At 38.0% G+C, this 25,488-nt stretch overlaps 1 protein-coding gene across 10 annotated transcripts in view; it reads right to left on the reverse strand.

Moving 5' to 3' along the window:
* The window catches only part of rfx2 (regulatory factor X, 2 (influences HLA class II expression)), a 176,787-nt gene that overhangs the window by 136,923 nt on the left and 14,376 nt on the right, over nucleotides 1-25,488 (reverse strand). For 5 of the 10 annotated variants that reach the window (XM_069928409.1, XM_069928408.1, XM_069928407.1 and 2 more), the window contains one exon: nucleotides 18,678-18,837. The exons of 4 other annotated variants lie outside the window; for them this stretch is intronic. In XM_069928409.1, the coding sequence (XP_069784510.1) occupies nucleotides 18,678-18,798 (121 nt within the window). In that variant the 5' untranslated portion in view covers nucleotides 18,799-18,837. Of the gene's footprint in view, nucleotides 1-18,452; nucleotides 18,463-18,677; nucleotides 18,838-25,488 lie in introns of all 10 variants that reach the window. One more of the 10 variants, XM_069928415.1, reaches the window with a different exon arrangement.

The raw sequence follows: 25,488 nt of genomic DNA on the forward strand, positions 1-25,488 counted from the left end.
GCCACCTCAGCCCTGGAAAAAAAGCCTCAGGCCATCCACACTATCAATGCATCTCATCATCTTGCATATCTCTATCAGTTCACCCCTCATCCTCTGTCATTCCAAGACCAAATTCACTCCAGCTATCTTAATAAGGCATGTTCTCCAATCAAGGCCACATCCTTGTAAATCTTCTCTGCATCCTCTCTAAAGCATTCACATCTTTCCTGCAATGAGGTGACCAGAACTGCATACTATATTCCAAGCGGCATCTAACCAAGGTCTTGTGCATCTGCAACATTGCCTCACTGCTCTTGAACTCCTATGGTTAATGAAGGCCAACACACCATAAGCCTTCTTAACAACACTATCAATATATGCAACAGCTTGGAGTGTCCTATGGGCATGGACCCCAAGATTTCTCAGTTCATTCAACTGCTCAGAGTCCTCATTAATATTGTATTCTGCCTACTGAAATGAACCACTTTACACTTTTCTGGGTTAAACTCCACCTGCCACTTCTCAGCCCAGCTCTGCACCCTATGAATGTCTCTTTGTAACTTTTGGCAACCCTCCAGACTATTCACCACCCAATCCTCTTTTGTGTCAGCCACAAACTTCTAACCCACTCTTCCACTTCCTCATCCTGGTCATTTATAAAAAAATTATGAAGAGGCGTCCCAGAATAGAATCACCAAAACACCACTGGCCACCAATCTCCATGCAGAAAAAGGACCATCTCCAATCATCTTCTCTGGGCAAGTCAATTCCTTATCCACAAAGCAAGGTCTCCTTGGATTCCATGCTTCTTTACGTTCTGAATGAGCCTTGCATGGGGAACCTTATCAATGCCATATTGAAATCCATATATACCACATCCACCACTTTGTCACATCCTCAAAGAATTCAAATCAGTCTCGTGAGACCTTCCCCTGATGAATCTTAATGATTATCCCTAATCAGATTATGCCTTTCTAAATGCTGCAAATCCTGTCTCTCAGGATCATCTCCAACAGCTTACCCACTCACAGGTCCATAATTTCCTGGATTATCTCTACTAACTTTCTGGAACAGGAAAACAACATTTGCAGCTGTCCAATCCTCTGGTACCTCTCCTGTGGCAATGTAAATTACAAAGTGAATTTACAGAAAACTCTGCTTTAAAGTGTGGAATGGTCCAGAAGGACACATTATTGGCAGTAATGCGAATACAAGTTTCAACTGTCAGCTCAAAGGCCAGTTTACCAATTAAATAAAACATATCAGATTCATCGCCTGTGCCTCAGCAATCTCATCCCTCGCTTCCCAGAGTAGCCTTGGGAAAATTTCCTGGCAACTTCATGCTTTTCATAAGCTCCAACACATTCTCTTTTTTAATGTCAAAATGCTCAAATGGATCAGGTGGAAGGAGTTGTTGAGCCTATTTTTGTGCTGTACTGTTTATATGAAAAACATCCAATATTTTCACAGAAGAGGAGGTGACAAGGTCAATTGTGCTTAGCAGCAATGAGTGAATTGAAGACCAAATGTGGCAGCTTTCCCACAATGACTACAAATCCACTCACCACAGCCAGATCAGTGCATTCACTGCCTCAGCACTTTGGTTCAGGCCTCATCTGTGGCTCTCCACATTAACCACCACAATCTTGATTCATTTCTTTAAACTAGTTGGCTTTTTTTTTATAACCCTGTTCACAAAAAAGTCTCTGGGATAATACAAGTTCTGCAAGAGAAAAGGTGTTCAAGTCTGTTGACTTCACTAACTGTCATTTCCTCTTCTGTGACAAGTCAAGATTTTAAATTTATTTTGCTTTTATTTCTTCTATATTACACTAGCTCAATATATTGTAGTTTTTTTTAGAACAAAGATGGCCTATGTTAATGCTTATTGGTGGAAGCTGTGGCTGCCTGCAGGGCAGTTGAGAAGGTTATGTTTGCCATAGAAAATTGTAAATGGAAGGAAGCAGCATCAAATAAAAAAATCGGCCCACTTTTAAAAAGTACGAGAGCATTTATCATTCTATTTGTGAGCTGTTTTTACCAGAAGAATTCAGTATTGGTAGAACTGTTGAATTTGAGAGGAAAGGGAGCTTTCTGCTTGTTGCCTATGTGAACTAAATGAATACACTAATAAACATTTAATTCTGATGCTCTTTTTAAAAAAACACTAGCCAGCTATGGATAAGATGAGCAGTTAATGATGCTGATTTCCACTCCAATGACACCCTGTATTAGACCTTTGGCCTTTCTTTGTAAGATGAGCTGTTCAAGCTGATGATAAAGTACAACTGATGATCTTGAGATTAGTGTACATCACACGTCCAAGACAGCAGTGAATAGAACACTTGCAAGCTATCTGCAGTTCCAGACAACTGCAAGCCAACAGGCAATCACAGAACTGAACTGCAATCTGTTCCTGTTAGCCTGCAACAACTGATTCTTTTCACTTCACCCCTACAACAACTCTCTGGATTAAGTTCCCAAAATCTACTCCTGATTTGAGTGCACCTCTTCCAAAAATACTTTGACAGTGAAGCCATCCCACAGGGTTATCAGGTATCAAATAATAAACAGTAATTGTAATTTTGATGATGCTAATTTAAAACACAGAAAATAAAGATACCTCAGAGCACAGCCTAGTAACTAATAATCTGCATTCTGGGGTCAGCATTGCCCAGAAATTTGAGAGCATCAACGGGTCTGAAAGGCTGTGAATCACAGCAAATGAGTCACTCTCAACTCCCAAAGCCTTTGAACCATTTGCACAACACGTCAGGTATCTAATTAAATGCTCCTGATACACCACAGTAGGACAGCTAACCCAAACCCTAATTCGAGTCACTAGGCGTTTAAAAACTGGGGCTGCTCAGGACCCATGTATCCTACCCTTGTAGCAGGACCCTGCAGCCCCCTACACACTGGGACCTAAATCGACTGAGCAATTTAAGGCCGCTCCCACCACTTCAATGTCGCAGTGAGTGATAGCACGCAGTCACCATGTTGCCGGAGGTCCCACGAGCAATCCGGTTTTTTGTGATGGCCTCCAAAAGGTAAGTGGCTGGGGCGGGAGAGAGCATGGAATCGAGGCCAGGGGGAGAATGCTGTCAGGGTCAGCAGGAAGCAGGGGATTATGGGTCAGGAAGACAGCCATTATACACAAGCGCTGACATCATTTTCTACCCAGGCAGCCATCAATTGCTTACAAATTGACCAGCAGCTTACAATTGGCAGATTAAACTCATGTGACAATCCAATTTGTAAACCCCTACTGCCTCACATGTCAGTGTTCATTTCCAACCTACGGTGGAGTCCGCTTGGTACATTCTCTCTGTGACTGTGCAAGTTTCCTCCAAGTGCTCTGGTTTCCTCACACTTCCCAAAAATGTGTGGGTTGGTAGTTAATTGGCCACTGTAAACTGTCTCTTGTGTGTAAATGACTGGTAGAATCAAAGGGGGGGGGGGGGGGGGGGAAGAGAGAAATTATAAGAATACTGGAGAATAAAATAAGATTAATGTAGAATTAATATTTATGGGCACACAAAAAACTGCAAATGCAGGAATCTTGAGCAAACACATCACACTGATTATTCATTCCTTCCAGAGCTGGCATATCATGTTTGTCACGTGCATAAAAGTATAAGTACACTCGCTACTAGGTACTAAGATAGCACCTCCCAAATCTACAATCCCTTCCATTATAAATTAAGTGGGCACATGAACATCACTCCTTCTAGGATTCTCTTCAAGACAAGTCACCATGACATAAATGTATCACCAATCGTTCAGCCTTTGTACTTGGGCTAAATTTGCTTGTGTCAACCCCCAATTCAAACTGCAACCACTGTGACATCAGATCCCAAATATTGCTGAAAAGCCTTTTTCTCCAAATGTTGACCAAAGGTGAACTCTTCTGTCCATCCTTCATTCCATTAGTACATCAAAAAAAGCCAATGTGAACATTGCAGTTCCCCGTACAGACCAAGACAAAATGTTGCTTCACACCAGTCCCAATGTTTGACTTGGATACTTTACTCTCATACCGGACAAGAACACAAGAAATAGGAGAAAAAGTAGACCATCCTCTCCCAAGCTTTTCTTTCTTGCCATTAGCCCCCACACTGGTCTGCTGCCATGGTCACTGTCTTGTCAGTCCTCCAGCCACTGAGCCCCTCACTGGGACGCTGCAAGGTTGTCTCTTATGTTTCTCCTGCTCAGTGGAGGGGGTTTTCCCCTTCTCTGGTGCCCTCGAAGCCACAGCCAAGCATAGGCACTACCATCTTGGGAAAACCCTGCAGTTGCAAGATTTTAATCAAAAACGTCATCTGCTCCTTCAATAGGCTGTTTAAAGCGAGTGGGACTAAAGCAGAAGACATATTGTTCAGCGCTGATGAGCTGGGCCTGTATTCATGCTGTTGGACTCTAACTCCACCCAACCTTAAACAAAATGATCTTCCCAAAAAGACCATTCTTCCCTTGAATTACTTGGGAAAATTGCACAATACATCCTTAAAGGTTACTGCTTTGATGCATTTAAGGAGAGAGGAATCTGTGCTACAACATTATCTTCACTGGATGAAGCTGGCTGGCAGACAAAGCATAAATATTCTCGAGGAATGAGGTACCATTAAGCTTCAACATGGGAAATGTCTGGGGAAGGCACGTAATGGAGTAGTGGCTGGTCGGGTGGAAGCAGCCCTCTCCAGAGGAAAGAAAAATTGTGAAAAAACAGAACTCAATAAACATAAAATACAGGAAGAGAAAGATAAAGTTACAGAAGAGACAGAAGATGGAACCCAAAGGAGAAAAAGTAAGAATAACAGAGAAAAGGGAAGGAGGAAAATCACTGGAGAAGAAAGATGGCCTTACCTGCACGTCGGAGCAGAGAGCCACTGTGGAGAGGAGCAGCCGATCTCCAGTGTTGGTGAGTCCCCAGTCCTCCCAACCGGCGGACTTCAAAAATGGCTCTCAGAGCCAAGAGGTGCACAACTGCGCATGCGTGAAGAGTTCCGCGTGCGCAGTGCGCAAGTAAAAGAAAAGGTTAACGCCGGCGGGAGGGGGACTCAACCGGGGAGCGACCAGCTGCGGAGTGGCCAGCTAAGAGATGCCCAGTATCGGGGCGTTCGGCTGGGGGAAGTAAGAAAGAAAGAAGAGTGGCGAGAAAGAGAAATGAAGGGCTGGAAGAGGGTGTGCGTCAACGGGGCGACCGGCAGGGGACGACCTGCGGCAGGAGGCCCAGCAGTGGGTCGACCTGCAGCAGGAGGCCCAACAACAGGAGACACAGTAGCTGGAGGCCCAGCAAGGATACAGAAGCAGCTCATCAGAGAAGGATGAAGATACACAGATACAGAGAAGAAGATGACACAGACAGACACAGAAGAAGAAGAAGAAGACCAAGAATTTCAAAGGAAAGAAGGTAAAATAGAAGGACAAAGTTTAGATAAAGCCTTTTTCAAAGAACAAATGGGGTCATTAAAAGAATGACTATCATTAGAATTTAGTTCAATCAAAAGAAAAATGAAAAGAGCTGAAGACAGAATGCAAAGCTTAGAGTTGGTCATGACTGAAATAGGGAAAAGTGTAGAAAATGTGGAGGAACAAGAAGCTGCTGTAGAAATAAAGATAAATTATTTAAGAGGGAAGTGAAAGAGAGCGAAAATAAAATTAGAGACAAGATTTATTGTCACAAAAAAAATTGACGTATTGGAAAATTACAGTAGGTGAAACAACATAAAAATTAGTGGGCCTGAAAGAAGGCAAAGAAGGGTCTGATATGAAGGAATTTATAAAAGGATGGATCCCGAAAGTGCTGGGAACAACAGATTCACATGAAGAAATAAAAATCGAAAGGGCGCATAGAGCACTAGTACAGAAACTGCCACCACATCAAAAACAAAGATCCATATTGGTAAAATTTAAGATATACGACAAGAGAAAACATACTGGAGCAGGCAAAAAAGGTTAGAGAAGACATTAAGCCGTTGGAATACAAGGGACAAAAATTATTTTTTTTACCCAGACATAAGCTTCGAACTTTTAAAGAAGAGGAAGGAATACAACATGGCGAAAACAATCTTATGGAAGAAGGGTATAACTTTATATTAAGACATCCAGCAGTACTCAAAGTATTTATTCATGGGAAACAAAATAGACTGTTCTTGGACCCAAAGAAAGCCCAAGAATTTGCTGAACATTTGCAGGACAGGAGAAGAGGAGGAGGAGTGATAAGAAGGATGACTGGCAAGAAAATATACAAAAAGTCCCGCATCGGACTTGTCAGCCACAAACGAGCCTGCAGCTGACGTGGACTTTTTACCCCCTCCATAAATCTTCGTCCGCGAAGCCAAGCCAAAGAAAGATACAAAAATATGTAACAATATAAAGTAAATGTATATATAAAGATTTAAAGATGGATAAGAGAAGGGGAAGAAGGGAAAAAAGAGAGAGCTTTGTTATAAGTGTAGGAAAATAGTGTTCTCTGGGCGTGGGAGAAAAATGGTCACTGCGAAATCGGTTGACGCTTGCGAATAAATTCGCAAAACGAATGGAAAGGGGAATTGTGGTTGCCGTCAAGGGACAAGGGGCAATCCAAGGAGGGGAGGTTAATTTGGGGCTAAAGGGTTATTGCTTATGGGGATTGTTGGGGCATTTCATGTCTTAAATGCGTTGTCATATATTGAGATTAAAAAGGAAAACAAAAAACAGTAATGGAAAAAAGGGATGGAGGTGGTGAAGAGACGGAAAAGAAGTGAAAATAAAGATACAAGATGGCCAAGTTGGACTATGACTATAGACATTGACGGAATATATAACCAAGTTTAAGTGTATCCCATTGGGGGGGGGGAAGGAAAAATCACATACAACTTAAAAGACAAAGTTACAATGTTTGAAAAAACCTGGGAACCATATATGGAACATAACAGAAAGAGCAGGCCTCGGACCTCCACCACCTAAAATGATAAGAAGATAAACACGATCAGATTTAATGTGAATAAGTAGATGACACGTCTTTTTTGTTTGTATTTCTTTTGCATAGAGATATTGTTTTATTGTATTTTATATGTTCAATTTTTACTGTTTTTGGAGGGGGTGGGAAGGGGAATGAGGGATGTGGGGAAAAAAGAGAAAATGTCACTGTGAAAATTTAAAGAGATGCATGTGTGAATATATTGGTTGATATGGTTCATAGTGCGATAAATAAAGAATTGCAAAAAACATGGGAAATGTCTCCATGTTGAACGTTTTCATCTCAATCTAGTTTCTGATCAACTGCATCAAAGCAACTGCAAGGAACAATGTGGCCTTCATAAAAAAAAATTCAGTGCACCTTGATTTGGTTGAAAAGTTCTTAGAAATCTGTGTATTGTCTAATATTCTAATAGTGTTACTTCACACATCTATCACTGACTAGTAGCAAACACAATTTAATCACAGAAAAACAGATGTTAAATCACAAACAAGGCAAAAAGCAGCCTGCTTTGTTTGTGCTGGCTTTTATTGTTTGATAATTCTCAGCAGTTGCCATGGGAGATGCAGTCCACTCCTGCTTCTAGGAGCTCGTTGCCTCGCAACTCAACAAGCACTCTGAAAGCCAAACAAATCTCCACAACTCCCGCTTCTGCTCTTCATCAACCAAAAAGCCATTAATACTCAACTCATGGTGCAAAATATACATTCTTTACAGGCTCACTTTAGCAAAACAGCAAGCAGCATCCAACCTGCCTACAAAAGTTAAATGTTACACATAACAATTCATCCCTCGAACTCGGTCGTCTCAGACAAAAAGAAAACTGGCACCAATTTGTCCACATTTTGTTAATATTTAATTGCAGTAATAAAAGGTACCAGAGGAAAAACCCTCAAGGAGCTCGAAGGTCCTGTTTGTTGAGACTCACTGAGTTGGCTTTTTATTAATTAAATTTAAAATACAAAGTTACTGTATATCAATGATCAGCAGTTGAAGTGCCAGGGCTGTGAAAGGTCAATGGTGTTTAAATCGGAACTACTTTGAGCAAAATCCTAAGTTTCCTTTATCAAACACCTTTAAACCTCAGACTCACTAACAGCTTGAAAAAATTTATGAGAACTCTTTCTAAATCATTTTCAAACCAGCTGACGGTGACAACTATTTTTATGGAATTTTACAAATCTGGCAGTAGCCAATTATCACATGAACGTATAACATGATTTTTACTCTTTTACAGAGAAAATCATTTGTATAGGTCGACGAGAACAAATTTTCCCAGCTCCATTCTGATCAATCTAATCAAAACCAGAGCACTATATGCAATGGCATACCTTCCCACACTTGCACTGTTACATCTACTCTCCCTCATGGATACATTTCAGTTTCCCCCCATCTTTCATTACATACCACTCTCTCACAATGATCTCGGGCATTCCTGATTATCAAAGTTATGGCAATACTGTCATGTTTTAACTTCACACCAACACTAAATCCCATTCATTATTAGCAATTGTCATTTGCTATTCAACAGTCAACACTGGACAAGCAGAATTTTAGTCAAACATTTAAGGAGTTTGTACATTCTCCCAATGTCAGTGTGGACTTCCTCCAGGTGCTCCAGTTTCCTCCTGTATTCCAAATGTTAGTAAAAACATCGATATATTTGGGCAGCAAGGGCTCATGGCCCAGAAGAGTTTGCCACCATGCTGCAAATCAAAATTAAATTAAGATGGCAGCCATCCTCTTGGTCTTCACCATAAACACCATTCCATAACCACTGACTGCATCCTTTCTCGACAAATGTATGAAACAAAACTATTCACAACCTTAGTGACATAGATGATCCAAAAAGAGCTTCAGACCATACATCTGCATAATTTGCATCTGTTTTCACCTCCATATCACATCTCAGGTTTTCACTTACTTCATTCAAGACTCTTGTGACAGATCATGTTGTGTTTGTTTTGTATATAGATATGTTTTTGGGAGATAGATTGGGGCAGGTTTTTTAGTGTAGGTTACATACAAGCACTTTAAAACAGATTTTATTTAAAATACTGGAGCTCTGCTCATGCTAGGCATGTCAGCCCCAGAGCCTTTGCAAAAACTTTGGACAGTACCCAAGAGACTTCACTAATGGATTGTTGTTAACAAAAAGGCAGCAGGTGTAAGAACTCATCAGAGCCGCAGATTGTCTGGAGTTGAACTTGCTGTTCTATGAGGGTCATGTGATTTTGCAAGGAGGGAGAGTCAAACAGGTTTTTCTCTCAGACAGACAGACAGAGAGAGATCAGTTTTACAGTTTTACAGTCAGCAGCAGCAGCTGGGACTGGAACAGGACAAGCTGGAAAGCTTGTGGAAAAACCCCATTTGGAAGGCGGGTTGTGAGTGCTTGGTTCAGCCTGGTCAAAGCCCTTGTGGTTCATGCAAGAGGAGAGGACTGGCTGCCTAATGCTTCACTTGAAATAAGGGAAACAAAAAGGAACTTTGTGGTGACCTGAAAAAAAGGTTATCATCTGGAGTACCCTGAGGGGGCAAGTTTCTTCGGCAAGACACTGAAGTGGCTGATTAAAAAGGAATCAGTTGTGGGTGTCCAGCATACAACAAATCTCTCTCTGAAAACAGACAAGAACCTTCCTGAGTGGTAACCATTTACCTTTCAAGCACCAAAGCCTGGTGAACTTCATAAATGTTAAATTCTGTGCACAGTATAAGAATTGCCTGCAACCAGTGAACTTGGAGGAATGAGAAGTGAGATTGGACAGTGAATCAAAGAACTTTTCTGAACTTACACACACATGCGCTTAGAATTAGAAGGGGGTTAAGTTAGGTTAGTTAAGTCAATAGTGACAAGTATGATTCTGTTTTCATGTTTAAAGATAATTAAAAGCAACTTTTAATTGTCTTGGTGAATATCTATTGCTGCTGGGTTTTGGGGTCCTCTGGGCTCTTAACAGTCTTAGCACAATTCCTATATGCATCAGAGCTCATAACAGTCTTAGCACAATTCTTATATGCATCAGGGCTCGTAACAGTCTTAGCACAATTCCTATAGCACCACTCCCTCGCGCATCAACTCCTCTCAAAATGTTGGCTTATTTTACCTGTTGCTTCCCAATTTACAATTCATCCATTATCTAGTTTTGTGACCCAACTTCAATTTTAAAATTGTCAATCTCAGCTCCTGCCACAGGCTTTCTCTATCTTTGTAATCTCAAACACGACAACCACGTGTGATTTTGGTGATCCTTCAATTTTGATCATCCCAAAATATACCATCTTCAACTGTGGCTTCAACTCTGCATTCCAGCTCTCCAATTCCTTTGTTAAACCACTCCACATTCTTTTTCCTTCCTTCAAGTAGCTCTTATACCCGTGAACAAACTTATCATTTGTCTCACTGCATTGAATAGTACTAAATATGATATTGGCGTTCACTTGTCCATTGTACAGGCGCGCCATACCATACTAAGAGTTCCATTTTTGCGTAAGGGTGCCAAATCACAGTATCAGGAAAAGTTTCAAGTTAACAAACTTCAATTTTAAATAAACTGAGTTTATGAATTGAGAGCATTTTTTTTTCTGGCACACAATATTAATAGACAAGAGTCCTGCATATTCCCAACCAATGCAGTCTTATGCTAGATGGATTAATTAAAACTGACTTTAAATAAAAAGGTTACTTGAAATCCAGGGTGCGTTTAAAAAAAAATGAACACTAAGATTCAAAGCAGGGGACTAATTTATTTTAGAAGTGTTAGATATTTGACAAGAAGATTAGGTCCAGGAAACATCTCCCATGTGTAATTGAGCACACAGTCACCAAGCACCAGAGTGGGATAAATAAACAGAATTAATAATTAAGTTTTGAAATATGTTATTCCCCTATTGTCAATAAATGAAAGATTAAATTGTCAACCGCTCAGTTCACAGTGAGGTTCAAATCAGCTCAGAGAAAAAAAACCTGGCCCACCCACCCATCACCCTTCACCTAACATTGACTGGACACCTCACCCCTCCCATCTTCACTCAGTCTTGGTGCAGTTTTGCGACTCGTGATACCTTCAATTTCTTTCTCCCCACCATCCCCCCCCCCTCACACACACACCCCAACTCCTTCTCAACATGCCAAATCCTCCACAAGTTTGTTTTTTGCTCGTGAAAAATACTACTAAATAGAAAGTGACAAAGAAAAAAGTGGTAATCACCCACTCCTGTTCAAAAATGACAAAAAGAGTGGAATATAACAGTGCAGGTTGCAAAGCATAGATAGAGTTATGAACCAGGGGATTCAATTTCAGCTTCACATCACAAGAGCTGTATGTTAAAGTATGAGAATTAAAATGGGTGGCAACCTGCATACTGATCACAAACAAGCTGGAACTTGTAAATACAGTACGTCCTAGAGAATAGCAAGCAACTTCTTACACTGCATGGTAAAATCAAACAAGGCAAAAGGAATAGCATAATTACCTACATTACTTACAAAATATTAGGAAAATTCAGCAAGCATAATTCACTCCACAATACTTTAAATGTCTTGGGGACACAAGATATTTTTCAAAGGCAAAAATTGTTCTTTGCTTCTCTCCCCATTTCATTTCATGGAACAACCCGTGGGGCCAGAATAGAAATGATTTACAACAGATTCATTATTGGCACAAGAAAATCAATGGTATCATCCAGACAAATGTGCTAACATAGAGCTGAACACGTCTGCAGATGCTGGGGTTGAGTGCAATACATAAATGTGAAGAAACTCAGCAGGTAATGCAGCACCCATAGGAAGTAAAGATTAACCAACATTTTTGGTTGGGCCCTTTGTCAAAGGCCCAAAACCTTGGTAATCCTTTACTTCAAAACACAAAATTGCTGGAGAAACTCAGCAGGTCACCTGGCACCCCTGCAGACTTTTGTGTTACCCTTTACTTCCCATGAATGCTGCGACAGAAGTATTCAGAAGATCAATCAGATTGTAGGAAAACACCAAAAAACACATCTACTATAGAGTCCAACTCAAGAATGATGCATGGAATAAGCAACAGAAAATGCTGGAGATGCTCAGGTAGTCAGGCAGCATTTGTGCACTGAGAAATGCAGGGATAGATGAGAAAGCTATGGGCCGGGGATAGGGAGAAAGAGAACAGAAGTCATGTTTCTCATGGAGTGGAGACTGAGAATCCAGAGGACACCGATGGTATTGATGTGTAAATTGGAAGAGATGCATGTGAATCAGTGTGGACTTAGAAGAACCATTTGTATCTCCTAAGTGTGGGAAGAGAAAAGGCAAGATTTTGCATTTCATGCCATGGCATGAAAAATATACATGAGAAGGGAGACTAGGTAATGGATAATGGCAAAACTAAGAGCGAACCCAGGAAATCACACAGTGAATGGTTCCTTTAAAATGCAGAAAGAGGAGGAAAATCGGATGTGTCTGGTAATGAGAGCTCATTGAAGGCATCAGAAATTATGGAGCATAGATTTCAAGATGGACACTGGTAGGTTAGAAGGTGAGGCCTGAGGAATGCTATCCTTGGACAAGATGAAAGGGAAGTTAAATCATAAAAGTGTAATAAATAGAGCAGAAAGCCCTCAACAACAGTAGAAACCAAGGAAAAGGGAAGACTATCAGAAACAGAAAGTCTTACTGTCAGTAGAGATATAATGGTGCTGGGGAAAAAAAAAGAACAGAATTAAGATCAGAATGGGTGAAGGTGTAGACAAGATAGCTATGGGAGTCATGAGCTGTTTACAGAGTTTCAGAGTGGCCAGACAACATCAATCAACTGATGAGTACAAACACGAAGTTTGTTGATGTTGTCAATAACATTTTGTCTTGAACATATCGGTGTTACCAATTAAAATTATTTGAATCGAACTGTTTATTTTAAAAATAATAGAAAAATTAATAAAGAAATTGAGTGGATGAACAGTTTGTCAGGGTCGACCTCATTTGAAGGTGAATCACTGATCAACTGCAGTTTTGAATGGAAGACAAATTTCACAAGAAGCACACGTGTCAGAAAATTATAATAGTTCAAGGCAAAACCACTGCAAGAATTTTATCAACTTGCTCCTTCTACAAAGCAAAAGATTTTGCACATCAACCATGAACACAGTGCTGGAACAACATCATCCAAGTGAAAGCATGTTCTTGCCTTTTCCTTTATTGCTAGCATAAAAATCCAAAAAGATCCCTTCCCAACACAACGAGGAATACTAATGAGATATGCAAAAGTTCACGGGGAAGGATACCATCACAGTAGGTGCAGTGTTGGTAGATTGGAATGTTTCCAACATCACTCACTTTCAGAGAACAAAGGCATTGAAGCATTTGATGTTTTCATCACTAACCAACCAACTAGCTTTTATTTCAATGATGGTTTATATGGAGTTAAGAATAAGCATTTTTTTTTAAACTGTACAGTAATATAGAAAACAATCTCTATCAAGTTGCTATTCAAGCAACTGGCAAAAAAAAAAATCGTGTAAAATAAATAGGTTAAAAAAACTGAAGTTTAAAATTGGCACACCTCACCGTATCTCAAGTAACTAGAAAATTCACTTACCCAGCAGCTACCAATTCCCATAGGTGCCAGACACCAGGAGTTTTACTGTACTGAACTTGCAAGCTACAAGTCATTTTTTATTTACAATTTCCCATTTTTATTCCATAAAATAGTATTGTTAGAAATATTCACAAACAGGCTGAATCTGTGTAGAAAGTTAGACATTTAATGTATTATATCATAATTTTAATTTCGTTAAAGCTGCTTTATTATCTTCCGTACAATTCTTCTGAAACTCTTTTTCCAAATCAGCTATCTGTTTCTCCAACATCTAACTCTCAGCCAAAATTTTCTTTTCTTTCGAGGCAAAGCTAATAATTTGACCTCATAAAAAAAGCCTTTAAAGCATCCCATAAAATAAAATTACTCTGTACTGAGTTCTTATTCAAACTCAAAAAAAAACAATTTGATATTTAATAAAACTAACAAATTCTGGCTTTTTCAATAACATTGCATTAAATCTCCAATGAAAGGTTAATTGAATAACTTCCAGCCCAATGCAAGAAATAAGTAACAATGAATGATCAGACACTATTCTACTCTTATATTCAGCCTGAGTAATATGAACTTGCAAGTGTGCTGAAGCCAAAAAAAATCTATCCTTGAAAATGAATCATGACGCGAAGAATAAAATGAAAAATCTTTCTCACTAGGATTTAACCTCCTCCAAACCTCTATCAAGTTCAAATCTTTCATCAACGAAGCCATATGAAGAGCAGCCTTTGATTTTTTCAAAGTCTTTGGAGATTTATCCAGTAATGGATCTAATACACAATTAAATTCTCTCCCAACCAAAATGTTTTCCTTGGCTTGACTCAATGTTAGAAAAGCTTCAGACATGAATTGTTCACCAACAACACTTGGCGCATACACATTTAATAATGACCATGGTTCCGCAAACAATTTACAATTAATCATTAAAATTCGACCAGCTGATTCCACCAATGACTCAAGTTCAAACGGTATCTTCATGTGAATCAAAATCGCCACTTCACATGCTTTAGAGTTAAAAGAAGATGAAATTACATGGCCAACCCAGTCTCTCTTCAATTTTGAATGTTTTTTTTCAGTTAAATATAATATGAGCGCTTGATTCAAAGATCCAAACAATGCTATTATGAGTTAGGTGATAGAGCTCAAAGTTTTAGCCTGACAATTGAAAACAGAACAAGCTTCAAGAACTATTAATTCTGTGAATAAAAGTACTTCAGTTACTAATAAACCTCAGGAAATAAATGACCAATTTTTATCATTTTACCAGAAATTATATACTTCTGAGGGGGTTCAAGATGATGGTTCTATTGAATCTTTCTTGTCTGGTTTAAATTTGCCAATATTAGGAGAAGATGATGTGAGAAAATTGGACTATCCTTTTACTGATTTTGAGATAAAAGTCATACAACAAATGCCGAATGGAAAGTCTCCAGGTGATGATGGGTTTTCTGTTGAATTTTATAAACCTTTTTATGATGATTTGTCACCTCTATTTATAGATGTTCTTCAACAAGTGACACAGGAACAAGCTTTACCAGAGTCGTGTTCAAGCGCAATAATAATGGTAATATTTAAAAAAGACAGATCCTTTGAATGTAGCTTCATATTGGCCAATTCTTTTATTGAATGTGGACTATAAAATAATAGCTAAATTATTGGCAAATAGACTTGCTAAATATTTGCCTCAATTAGTACATTTGGATCAAGTGGGTTTTATTAAGAATAGGTATGCTTCTGATAATATTCTTAGAGTGATTTTATTGATTAATGCATCTCATCAGCAACCCAATTTACCAATGGTAGTTGCACTTGATGCAGAAAAAGCATTTGATAGGGTGGAGTGGAATTTTTTTTATTTAAAGTATTGGAGAAGTTTAAGTTTGGTCTTTCTTTATTGGTTGGGTTTAAGGCATTATATAATAATCTAGTTGCTAGGGTGGCAACAAATAGTTTAAATAATGAGGAGGTTTGACCAACGCATTCAACTTGTCAAAGTTGTCCTTTGTTGCCAGCTCTAGTTGCGTTGGTCATCAAACCTTTAGCTCAAGTGATAAGGCAGAACGAGAATATTAGAGAATTAAGGATATTAGATGATGTATACAAGATCAATTTGCTTGCAGATGATGTTTTGATATATTTAACACATCTGGAACAATCTTTAATTTATTTGCAAAAATGTTTAGAACAATATGGAGCGCTGTCTGGATACAAGGTGAATTGGGATAAAAGTGAAATATTACCAATTTCAGATGGAAATTACAATCAGTGTAGGGAAATTACTAGATTGCATTGGACTGACAAAATGAAGTATTTGGGTATAATGATTGATGTAAAAATTCAATCACTGTATAAATTAAATTATGTAATGTTAATGAGAAAGATTAAGGCTGATTTGATCAAATGGAAAGATCTCCCTTTGTCATTAATAGGTCGAGTAAATTGTATTAAGAAGAATGTTTTTCTGTGTATCCAATATCTTTTTCAGTCGATTCCTTGTTTACTTTCAAAATCTTTTTTTCAGGATTTAAATAAGGCAGTACAACAATTTTTATGGAAAGGAAAATTAGCTAGAATAGCATTGCATAAATTGACTTGAAAATATGCTTTGGGAGGTTTGCAATTACCTCATTTTCAAAATTATTACTAAGTTGCACAATTGAAATTTATTAATCGTATCCTGGATGTTTTGCATCTTCCTAGTTGGGTTAGGGTTGGATTGGCTAATATTTCAGAACCTTGTTCACATCATTTTATATTTAAGTGGAATCCTGTTTTATTACAGACATATAATGTACTGATTTTAAAACATTTGTTAGAGATTTGGTATAAAAGGAACCTTATTATAGGTATAAAAGGTAAAATATCAATTCAAACTCCTTTATATCAAAATAAATTGATTCCTTTTTCATTGAATAATAGATTTTTTTAAAGGAATGGCATATTAAAGGTATAAAAGTATTGAGGATTATTTTGAAGAAGGTCAATTTCTTTCTTTTTATCAACTTAGGGTAAAATTTGGAATTTCAGCAAATTCTTTATTTGTGTATTATCAAGTTAGAGCAGTAATGAAAGATAACTTTGGAAGAGAAATGAAAATTCTTAAGTTAACGAAATTTGAATATTTGATTTCTCATTCATCAAATAAGGGTGTTATTTCAGATATGTATACATTGTTGCAAGACATTATGGATAAAGTAAATTTGGATAAATCTTGGATTAAATGTGAAGGAGATTTAATTTGTGACATTGATCAGGATGATTGTGAAATTATGTGCCATGATGGAGTGACTAAATTGTTTCATGAAAGATACAGTATGGTTAATTACAATTTTTTTTTTTTACATCAGTTGTTTCTGACCCCTGAGAAATTGAAGAAATATGGATTTAGTAATTCGGAGTTGCTGTATAGGAAAATTTTTTACATTCAGTTTGGCTTTGTGATAGGGTTCAACCATTTTGGCAAAAACTTGAGAATTTCTTCAAAAACTGTTTAACATGAAATTTTTATTAGCTCCGAATTTTTTTTTGTTGGGATATATTGTTCTATTTAATGATTTGGGGTTGGATAAGTTTCAGATCACTTTTCTTCTTCTAGCATTGGCTGTAGCACGTAAATGTGTGGCAATTTCTTGGGAAGGATTACATAGAAGTGAATATACCTTGTTGGCATGAGTTGAGATCTTGTATTTATATTGAAATAATAACATTGTAGCGGACGCACAGTGCAGTATTGCGAACCGCCACTGTCAATTCACAGACTTGCCTGATACATAGTGGGCTAGCAGTGCTGGGTGCCAAAGTACAGCGAGTGGATTAGATGAAGCCCCTGCCTAAAGGTGCAGGGCACTAATGGCTCATAGCTTTAACCTGCTTCACTAGCAAGCTCATTAACAGGCAGGAAATAAAAGGTCTGTGTATGTCTGCAATAAACCAGTCTTGAGTTGACTACCTTTGTGTGAGTTTGCCTTTATTTAGTAGCATCTACCATAGGAACTGCTACAACATATAATTTACATGATAATTATTTTTCCAGATGTGGTCGCCTTATATGAAAGGTATGGGATAAGTAATATCTTAAATCATTGTTTTTTTTTCCACTGTTTTCTTTAATGCTCCCCTTGCGGGGTTTGTTGAGGGCGGGGGGTGGGTGGGTTGGGGCTATTTGTAGTTCTTTTTTGATTTTTATTCTATGTACTCTTTGATAAGTATTTTGAAAATTTTAAATAAAGTTTGAAAAAAGTCAGCGTGCTTACATCAAAATATATTTTATGCACCTAGTTAAAAGCCCATGTCAGTGTCAATATTGGTCAAATTCTAATGGATATACAAATAATGGCGACGAACATAGCTGAATACAAGTTTCAAACAATCCAGACTTGGAAATATATCAAGTTCCTTCAATTGCTCAGGTAAAACAATTGACATGGAACTGACCACATCCAGAGATTCTCTCATATGGGTTTTTTTTTTAATCTGGCCTATTCTCATTGGTTGTATGGAAAGAACTGTAACACAGCATAAGACAGCACTCACAGTTTGAGACTAGATCTTGCTATATGACCATACATTGTGCTTCAAATGCTCTACCCAAAAATGATTGGTTGTGCAAGTCATCACATCCATGGACAGGAGCCAATGAAGCAGACTTAAGATGGCAGCCAAAGCAGTCAAGATTAACTTCAAACAATAACAGCAGGAGCACAGAGCAATCATCTTCTACAATCAGAGCAATACAAATGTAAACTAGTCCCTTTTCAACAGTAAAATACAATGCCATGCATTCTGTATTAATGATTTGGATGACAATTTAGTCAACATGGCAATTTTGCAGATCATACGGAAATTGGTGGTAGAGTGAAGAGTATGGAAGGTCATCTTCATGATCTAGATCAAATGGGAAAGTGGGATAAGGAATAGGAATTTAAATTTAAGTCGTATAACACTGGACAACAACTTTTTCTTTCCCCGCCCCCCCCCCCCCAAAAGGTTTGTTTCTTGAGGAAAAAAGAAATGGGGATTATGATGGGCAACCTCAAGCTGAACAGAACAATAATTTCAGATTTGCTGCATCACATAGGAAGTTGGAGAAACATTAAAATGAACTTTTATTGAATTTAGCATGTTTAATCAAATAATGATTCTGACACACTGCATTAGTTGCAACTGACCTAAAAGTATTTTGACACTGATTTTGATGTGTACACCGCATCTGGTACTTTCTTGTGTCAGTGTCCAACAATAGTTGGCCAGCATTGATGGATTCAAGTTGCGCTGATACCGCTTTTTCATGGTCACAATGTCTTGGTGCAGTCCATAACTTTGGTTGGCCTGGTTAATTGTGTTAAAATGAAAGTGATGATAAAGACTGCAATATCAAAAGGACAAACAAATTACATATAACCCAACAGAGATAAATGAAAAGTTCAAGGTATTCTACGAGCAATTATATCGAACTGAGAACAAAGGGAAAGAAGACAAAATAGATGAGCTAAAATTGAACTACCAAAATTGTAAGAAGAGGAGCAAAACAAATTGATAAAACCATTTGAAATAGAGGAACTACAGGATATATTAAAAAAGCTACCAAACAATAAAACGCCGGGAGAGGATGGACTCCCAATAGAATCCTATAAAACATTTAAAGACTTATTAATTCCTCCTCTCCTGGACGTAATGAACCAGATTGAAGAAACAAAACATTCCAGATTCATGTAAAACATCAATAATTACAGTAATACCAAAGACGGGGAAAGATCCACTACCACCAGCAATTAAGTATAGACCAATATCTATACTTAACTCAGATTATAAGATAATAGCTAAACTATTAGCAAACAGATTGGCCGACTATGTACCAAAAATAGTAAAACTAGATCAAACTGGATTTATTAAGAAAAGACGAACAACGGACAATATCTGTAAGTTCATTAACTTAATCCATGCAGTACATGGAAATAAGACGCCAACAGTGGCGGTTGCTTTAGATGCAGAGAAAGCCTTTGACAGGGTAGAATGGAATTATTTATTCAAAGTACTAGAGGTTCAACCTACCAGAGAAATATATTAATTGGATTAAAGCATTATATAAGGGACCATTGGCGAAGCTGACAGTAAATGGATATATATCAAACCAATTTAAATTAAGCAGGTCAACTAGGCAGGGTTGTCTATCTCCATCACTGTTCGCGTTAGCTATAGAACCCTTGGCAGAACTGATAAGAACAAAAAATAAAATAAAAGGGATAAAAATAAAAGAGAAAGAATATAAAATCAGTCTATTTGCAGATGACATCATAGTATACTTAACAGAACCAAAATTGTCAATAAAAGTATTACATAAGAAATTGAAGGAATATGGAGAAGTATCAGGGTACAAGATCAACGCAAATAAAAGTGAAGCGATGCCAGTGAACAATGCGGATTTCACAAAGATTAAGAAAGAATCACCATTTAAATGGCAAACACAAGCAATCCAATACCTAGGTATTCGACTAGATAATAATCTATACAACTTAAATTATCAGCCATTAATGAAGAAATTACAAGATGACTTAGAACATTGGAAAGATTTACCACTAACTCTGATAGGAAGGATAAATTGCATTAAAATTAATATCTTCCCAAGGATACAATACCTATTTCAATCGTTACCAATTCCCTTAAAAGAGAAATTCTTCAATGAGCTAAAGAAAATAATAAGGAAATTCTTATGGAAAGGGGGGAAACCGAGGATAGCGCTAGATAAATTAACAGAATGGTACAAACAAGGGGGCTTACAGCTACAAAACTTTAAGAATTATTATAGAGCAGCACAATTAAGATACCTACCAGATTTTTATCAAGGGAAAAACCAGATTGGACCAGCTTAGAATAGGGGAGAAAGTACCAGAATATATACTATACAAGTGGGATGAAAAGCTGGTGCAACATGGGAGTTCACCAGTACTGCACCATCTGCTCAACATTTGGAAGAAGATTCATGTAGAAAGGAAAAAAACAAATTACCAACTACCAAAATTATTACTGATGCAAAATCAACTAATCCCTTTTACAATAGATAACTTTTCCTTTAGAGAATGGGAGAGAAAAGGGATCAAAAGAATAGAAAATTGTTTTTTTGGGAAATAATTTATCATCTTTTGAACAAATGAAGTACAAATATGGTACAATGTTTGCATACCACCAACTGAAAACCTACTTAAAGGACAAATTGGAAAGCAGGCTGAGGTTACCAGAAGGAAGTAGCTTTGAATATGTGATTACAGACACAATGATAATTAAAAGATTTATAACAAACATGTACATCAAACTGCAAGAGAAAGAGAACGATGAAATAAGCTGTAAACCCAAACAAAAGTGGGAAAAGATCTAAACATAAAGATAAAAAATGAAAAATGGAAAAAGCTATGCTCCGGAACTATGAGAAATACAATGAACACGAGGTTACGCATGATACAATATAATTGGTTACACAGGCTATACACCACGCCCCAAAAGTTAAATAAATGGGACCCAACAGTATCAGATAGATATTTTTGCTGTTAGAAGGAAACGGGAACAACAGTACATGCAATCTGGGCATGCGAGAAAGTGGAAAAGCTTTGGGAAGATCTAAATCAGGTATTAAATAAAATGACATAAAGCAACATTCCAAAAAATCCAGAGATCTTTCTTCTAAATAATACAAGAAGTAAAGAACTTGACCTCAAACTGGATGAAGCACAAAAAAAATTTATTATGATAGCCTTAGCTGTAGCAAAAAAATGTATAATGTCAACCTGGAAATCAGAAGAGAGCCTGAGAGTACAGCAATAGTACATGGAAATGAATAAATGTAGTCCATTGGAAAAAAATAACATATAATTTAATTCAAAAAGAGAATATGTGCAAGTTTATTTCTGTGATGTATCTCCTATTCCAAAGTGAGTGGCCAAAGCAAGGCTTACATAAGGCAAGGGAAAGGTGGGAGACAGACTTGGGCACAACAATCCATGAGTGGTGTTGGTCAGACCCGTGTTGGGTCAGCATCCCAGGTACAGGTTGCTGCAATATAATTTTTTGCATCAACTGTATGTCACACCACAAAAATTACATAAATCCAAACCAGAAATTTCAGAAATGTGTTTTATATGTGGTGTGGAGATTGAAATCTTTAGCTATTCAACCTTATTGTGTACAAAAGTGAGATCCTTCTGGGAGGACTTGGGGGGACATTCTGAAAAAAATTACAAAGGTGAATATTCTACAGGTTCTAGAATTGTACCTTCTGGGAAATACTGTGGATGTGAGTTTTAAACTGTCCAAGTACCAAATTCAGTTTGTGAAGGTCGCCTTGGCAGTAGCCAGAAAAGGTATAGAGGTCACATGGAAGTCTAACTTTCAACTAAATATTACATGATGGAATAAAGAAATAAAGTTGTATTCCCCTGGAGAAAATCATTTTTAATTTGAGGAGGAAATATGACACCTTTGTTGAGGTATGGCAGCCTTATCTACAACTATAGTTACACTCCTTCCAAACAAAAGAAAGGTAAAAATCTGTACTAATAATAAATGACTGAGATAAATGAAGTGGGTCATGGCAAAAATGTTTTGTGTCTTATTCTTTTTTTTTTATAAAAAGTTACCTTGGGTTTATATTTGGTTCCTTCAAAGGTCAGTGACTCCATAGTTTTTTTTAATGCTTGTTTTATTTAAACAATCTTTTCCTTGAGATATTAGGGAATGGGAGGCATGAGAGAGAGGGGGGGGGGCGTTCTGAATGTAATATATCATTGTTAAGAAAGATTGTATTGTGTTTTGGATTTATGCGAGTTTTGGAAAATCAAAAATAAAATTAAAAAAAAAAGCAATGTCTTGCTAAAACCTTTCACCATATTCTTCTTTGACTGCACCAAGATCAGCAGGAAGGAATTTCAAGTACAAATGCAGAAAATAAATTTTTAAGTCCAAACCATCAGCAGCTCGAGATCCGAACCTCTGACATGATCAGAAAACCCTCTCTCAATCCAGTTCTGAAACCTAGTACGCTTTCAGCCAGTCTTGAGCCAGTCTCCAGCCCGGTGTGAATCTCTCAACCACAGTCACCAGCAACCCACAGCCTGAATGGGTTCGTTGCCTCGAGTTCTTCACTGGTCCGCTGCCGTGGTCACCGTCCTATCTTCTCTGCTTTTCTTTCTTAAACAGGGGTGGTTTCCTCATTTTCTGGTGCCTTGCCCCAGTCCTCTACTTCCCTGGAATCTGTAACCCATCGCAATCCCATCTTGGGTGCAAACCCCGTGGTTGCAGTGTTCTTAAATAAAATCACCGTCACCTAATTTTCAGGTTGTTTAAAGCTTGTACAGAGCTGATCACAGTCAAACTGAGCGGTTGGATCTTAAGGGAGTGATGCCAGTGGCAGCACTTCTGTTACAGCAGATCCGACAGTGCCACTTTATTTGGTTTTTTCATTTATTTAAATATCATGGTACAAAACATTAGTGAGACAATACTTGGAGTGTTGTGTGCAGTTCTGGTTGCCCATTTATAGGAAGGATGTCATGAAGCTGGTATAGAAAAGATAGTCTAGCATCTTGCTATGACCAAACATTTACATGTACAAGGAGAGGCTGATGAAGCTAGGATTTTTCTCTTTGGAACACAGTTGAGGGGTGAATTTGTGAGATACAGAAAATAATGAAATGCATTAGGTAAATAGTCAGTCATTCTTCTAAAGTAGGGACATCCCAGGGTATAAGTTTAATGTGAGAGGCAAGAACTTTGAAAGGGATCAGAGAAAAATCAATAGCCAGAAGAAGTAGTAGAGGCTAGTACAATTGCAACATTGAAAAGTCATTTAGTCACCTACACAGGTAAGAATGATATCCCAATAAATGAGCCAAATGCGGGCAAATAGCACTAGGTTTGATTGATAATTGGGTCAGCATTGACAAGTTGGGGCAAAGGTCCCTTTCAAGCTATAAATTCTGTGACTAAAATATACACATGTCCATGAGGGGAGTGCAAATAATGTATTCATAAAGCATGCAGCTCACCAGAAGGTGTCACATCCAGCAAATGCTGCAGTCACTCATTTTATGTTCATGAACGGCTCCAAGTGCTCATGCAGGACACAAAAAGTGTCACAATTTCCCTGTAGCAATGGTGCAAGATCCAATCTCACTGCTCAGTTTGGCACCAAAGTTATTGCACACATTTTGGGAAGGGTTTACAGGAAATGAAAATTTGATGGAGGTTGTATTATTTCTTCCAAAGGACTTAGAATATACACAGTTCACACTTAAAGTTGACATGCTCAATGGCCTTTTTTTTTTTAAACTTTCTATACTAGGAGTCAATATCTAAGACAATTAAACAATCTAGTCAAAGAACTCAACAGTCTGAGCAGCATCAGTAGGAGAAAAAAAAACGCTCGATGTTTCAGGTTGGACTGGATCTTATTTAAAGGCTTCCAATCTAAAACATCATCCTTTCTTTTTCTGCCACTGTTGTTGCTCAAACCGCTGAGTGCATCCAAGAGTCTGCTTTTTGCTCAAGATCCCAGCATCTATATTTTCTTGTGTCAATAGCTGAAATTTAGGGCAAAGGGTAAAAGATGTATTGGGGATCAAGGGGCGGGGGGGGGGGCGTGATTTTTCTATCCAGGAAATGCCAAGTTCCTGGAATAGACTGCTGGAGAGAAAGCGTTGGAAGAAGTCACAAGCCCCTTTTCCACTGGCACCTTGTCCCACGATGAAACGGCATAAAGGGCTTCTTATCTCAGGACACTGCACAGCCAATTAACTGGAAAAATGGCTACTGACAGTTTTTGTCTGGATAAGTACTTGAATTTCCTAAGTATTTAAAGAAATGGAGCCATGTTGGAAGACATGATTAATAAAAATGGGTTCCCATAGGTTAGTGTGGAGATCGTGGGCCAAATGTCGGTTTCTATGACTCTAGAATTAACGTAGCCAAATGGAAAATGTTTGAGATACCTGCCAATTAGTTTGAGCTTGAAATTACTAAATTATAACTTCATTCACAAAAATTGGCCCAGTCAAAGACTTGAGTGACTGGATCAAGTGTTGTTTACAAGTTTCTGAACTGCAGTTTAAAAACACACAAACTACAGGACATAAAACTTCCTTATTCTCTATTTCCCCTCCCCCATGAAACACCAGGTGACTCCCAGATGCAGGTGTCAGAAATAACCACAGTAGATAGTGTAGTGGAATGCATGGTTAAAAAGTTTAAACTTGCAGGGCATTAGAACCAAGTCTGAGAAAGGTTGAGCCTATACTGGCCAGACAAGTTGACTTTTGACAAGAATAGGACCAAACTTTTACGGCAGCTTGTCTGGACAATTTGTAGGCTAAAAATTGATCTAAAGGTCGTAGCGATGAAGTTTAGAAAGCAAAGAAATTAAACATCGTGAAATAGCCAACAGTCAGTCTGTGCTTTTTTTCTCTCTTCCCCCCCCCCCCCCAGGTATAAGGCATAAAAATGAAAAGCTGAAAGTGGTAGAAATTAAATAAAAACAAATAATACTGTAAACACTTTGCAGGTTAGGTAGCACCCATAGAGAGAATTAAAAACAAACCACTGAAATGTTAGAGGAACTCAGCCAGTCTTTCAGTGTCCATAAGGAGATGTTTTGGGCCTGAGCCCTTCTTCAAGGAATACACCCAGAGTCAGAACTGGATTAATGTTTTAGGTCAAAGTTTAAAAAAAACTTAGAAGAAACAGCGTCTACGCTTCCATCATGCACATTGCAACCTTCTGAACTCGATGAGGACTTGCTGAGTTACTTCAGCATTTTTGTGTCAAACTACAGATTTTAATGTTGAACTGAATTTTTCAACTTTAATATCATTCACCTATAATATCGATTCACACTACAATGGTACACCCAGCCCTAATATTTGCATCACATGCACTTCTTCATTAGCTGCTCCAGTAATTAACATACCTGTAATCATATCAATGCTGGCAACAACC

The sequence above is a fragment of the Narcine bancroftii genome, chromosome 3, assembly GCF_036971445.1.
Source record: "Narcine bancroftii isolate sNarBan1 chromosome 3, sNarBan1.hap1, whole genome shotgun sequence".
NCBI lineage: Eukaryota > Metazoa > Chordata > Chondrichthyes > Torpediniformes > Narcinidae > Narcine > Narcine bancroftii.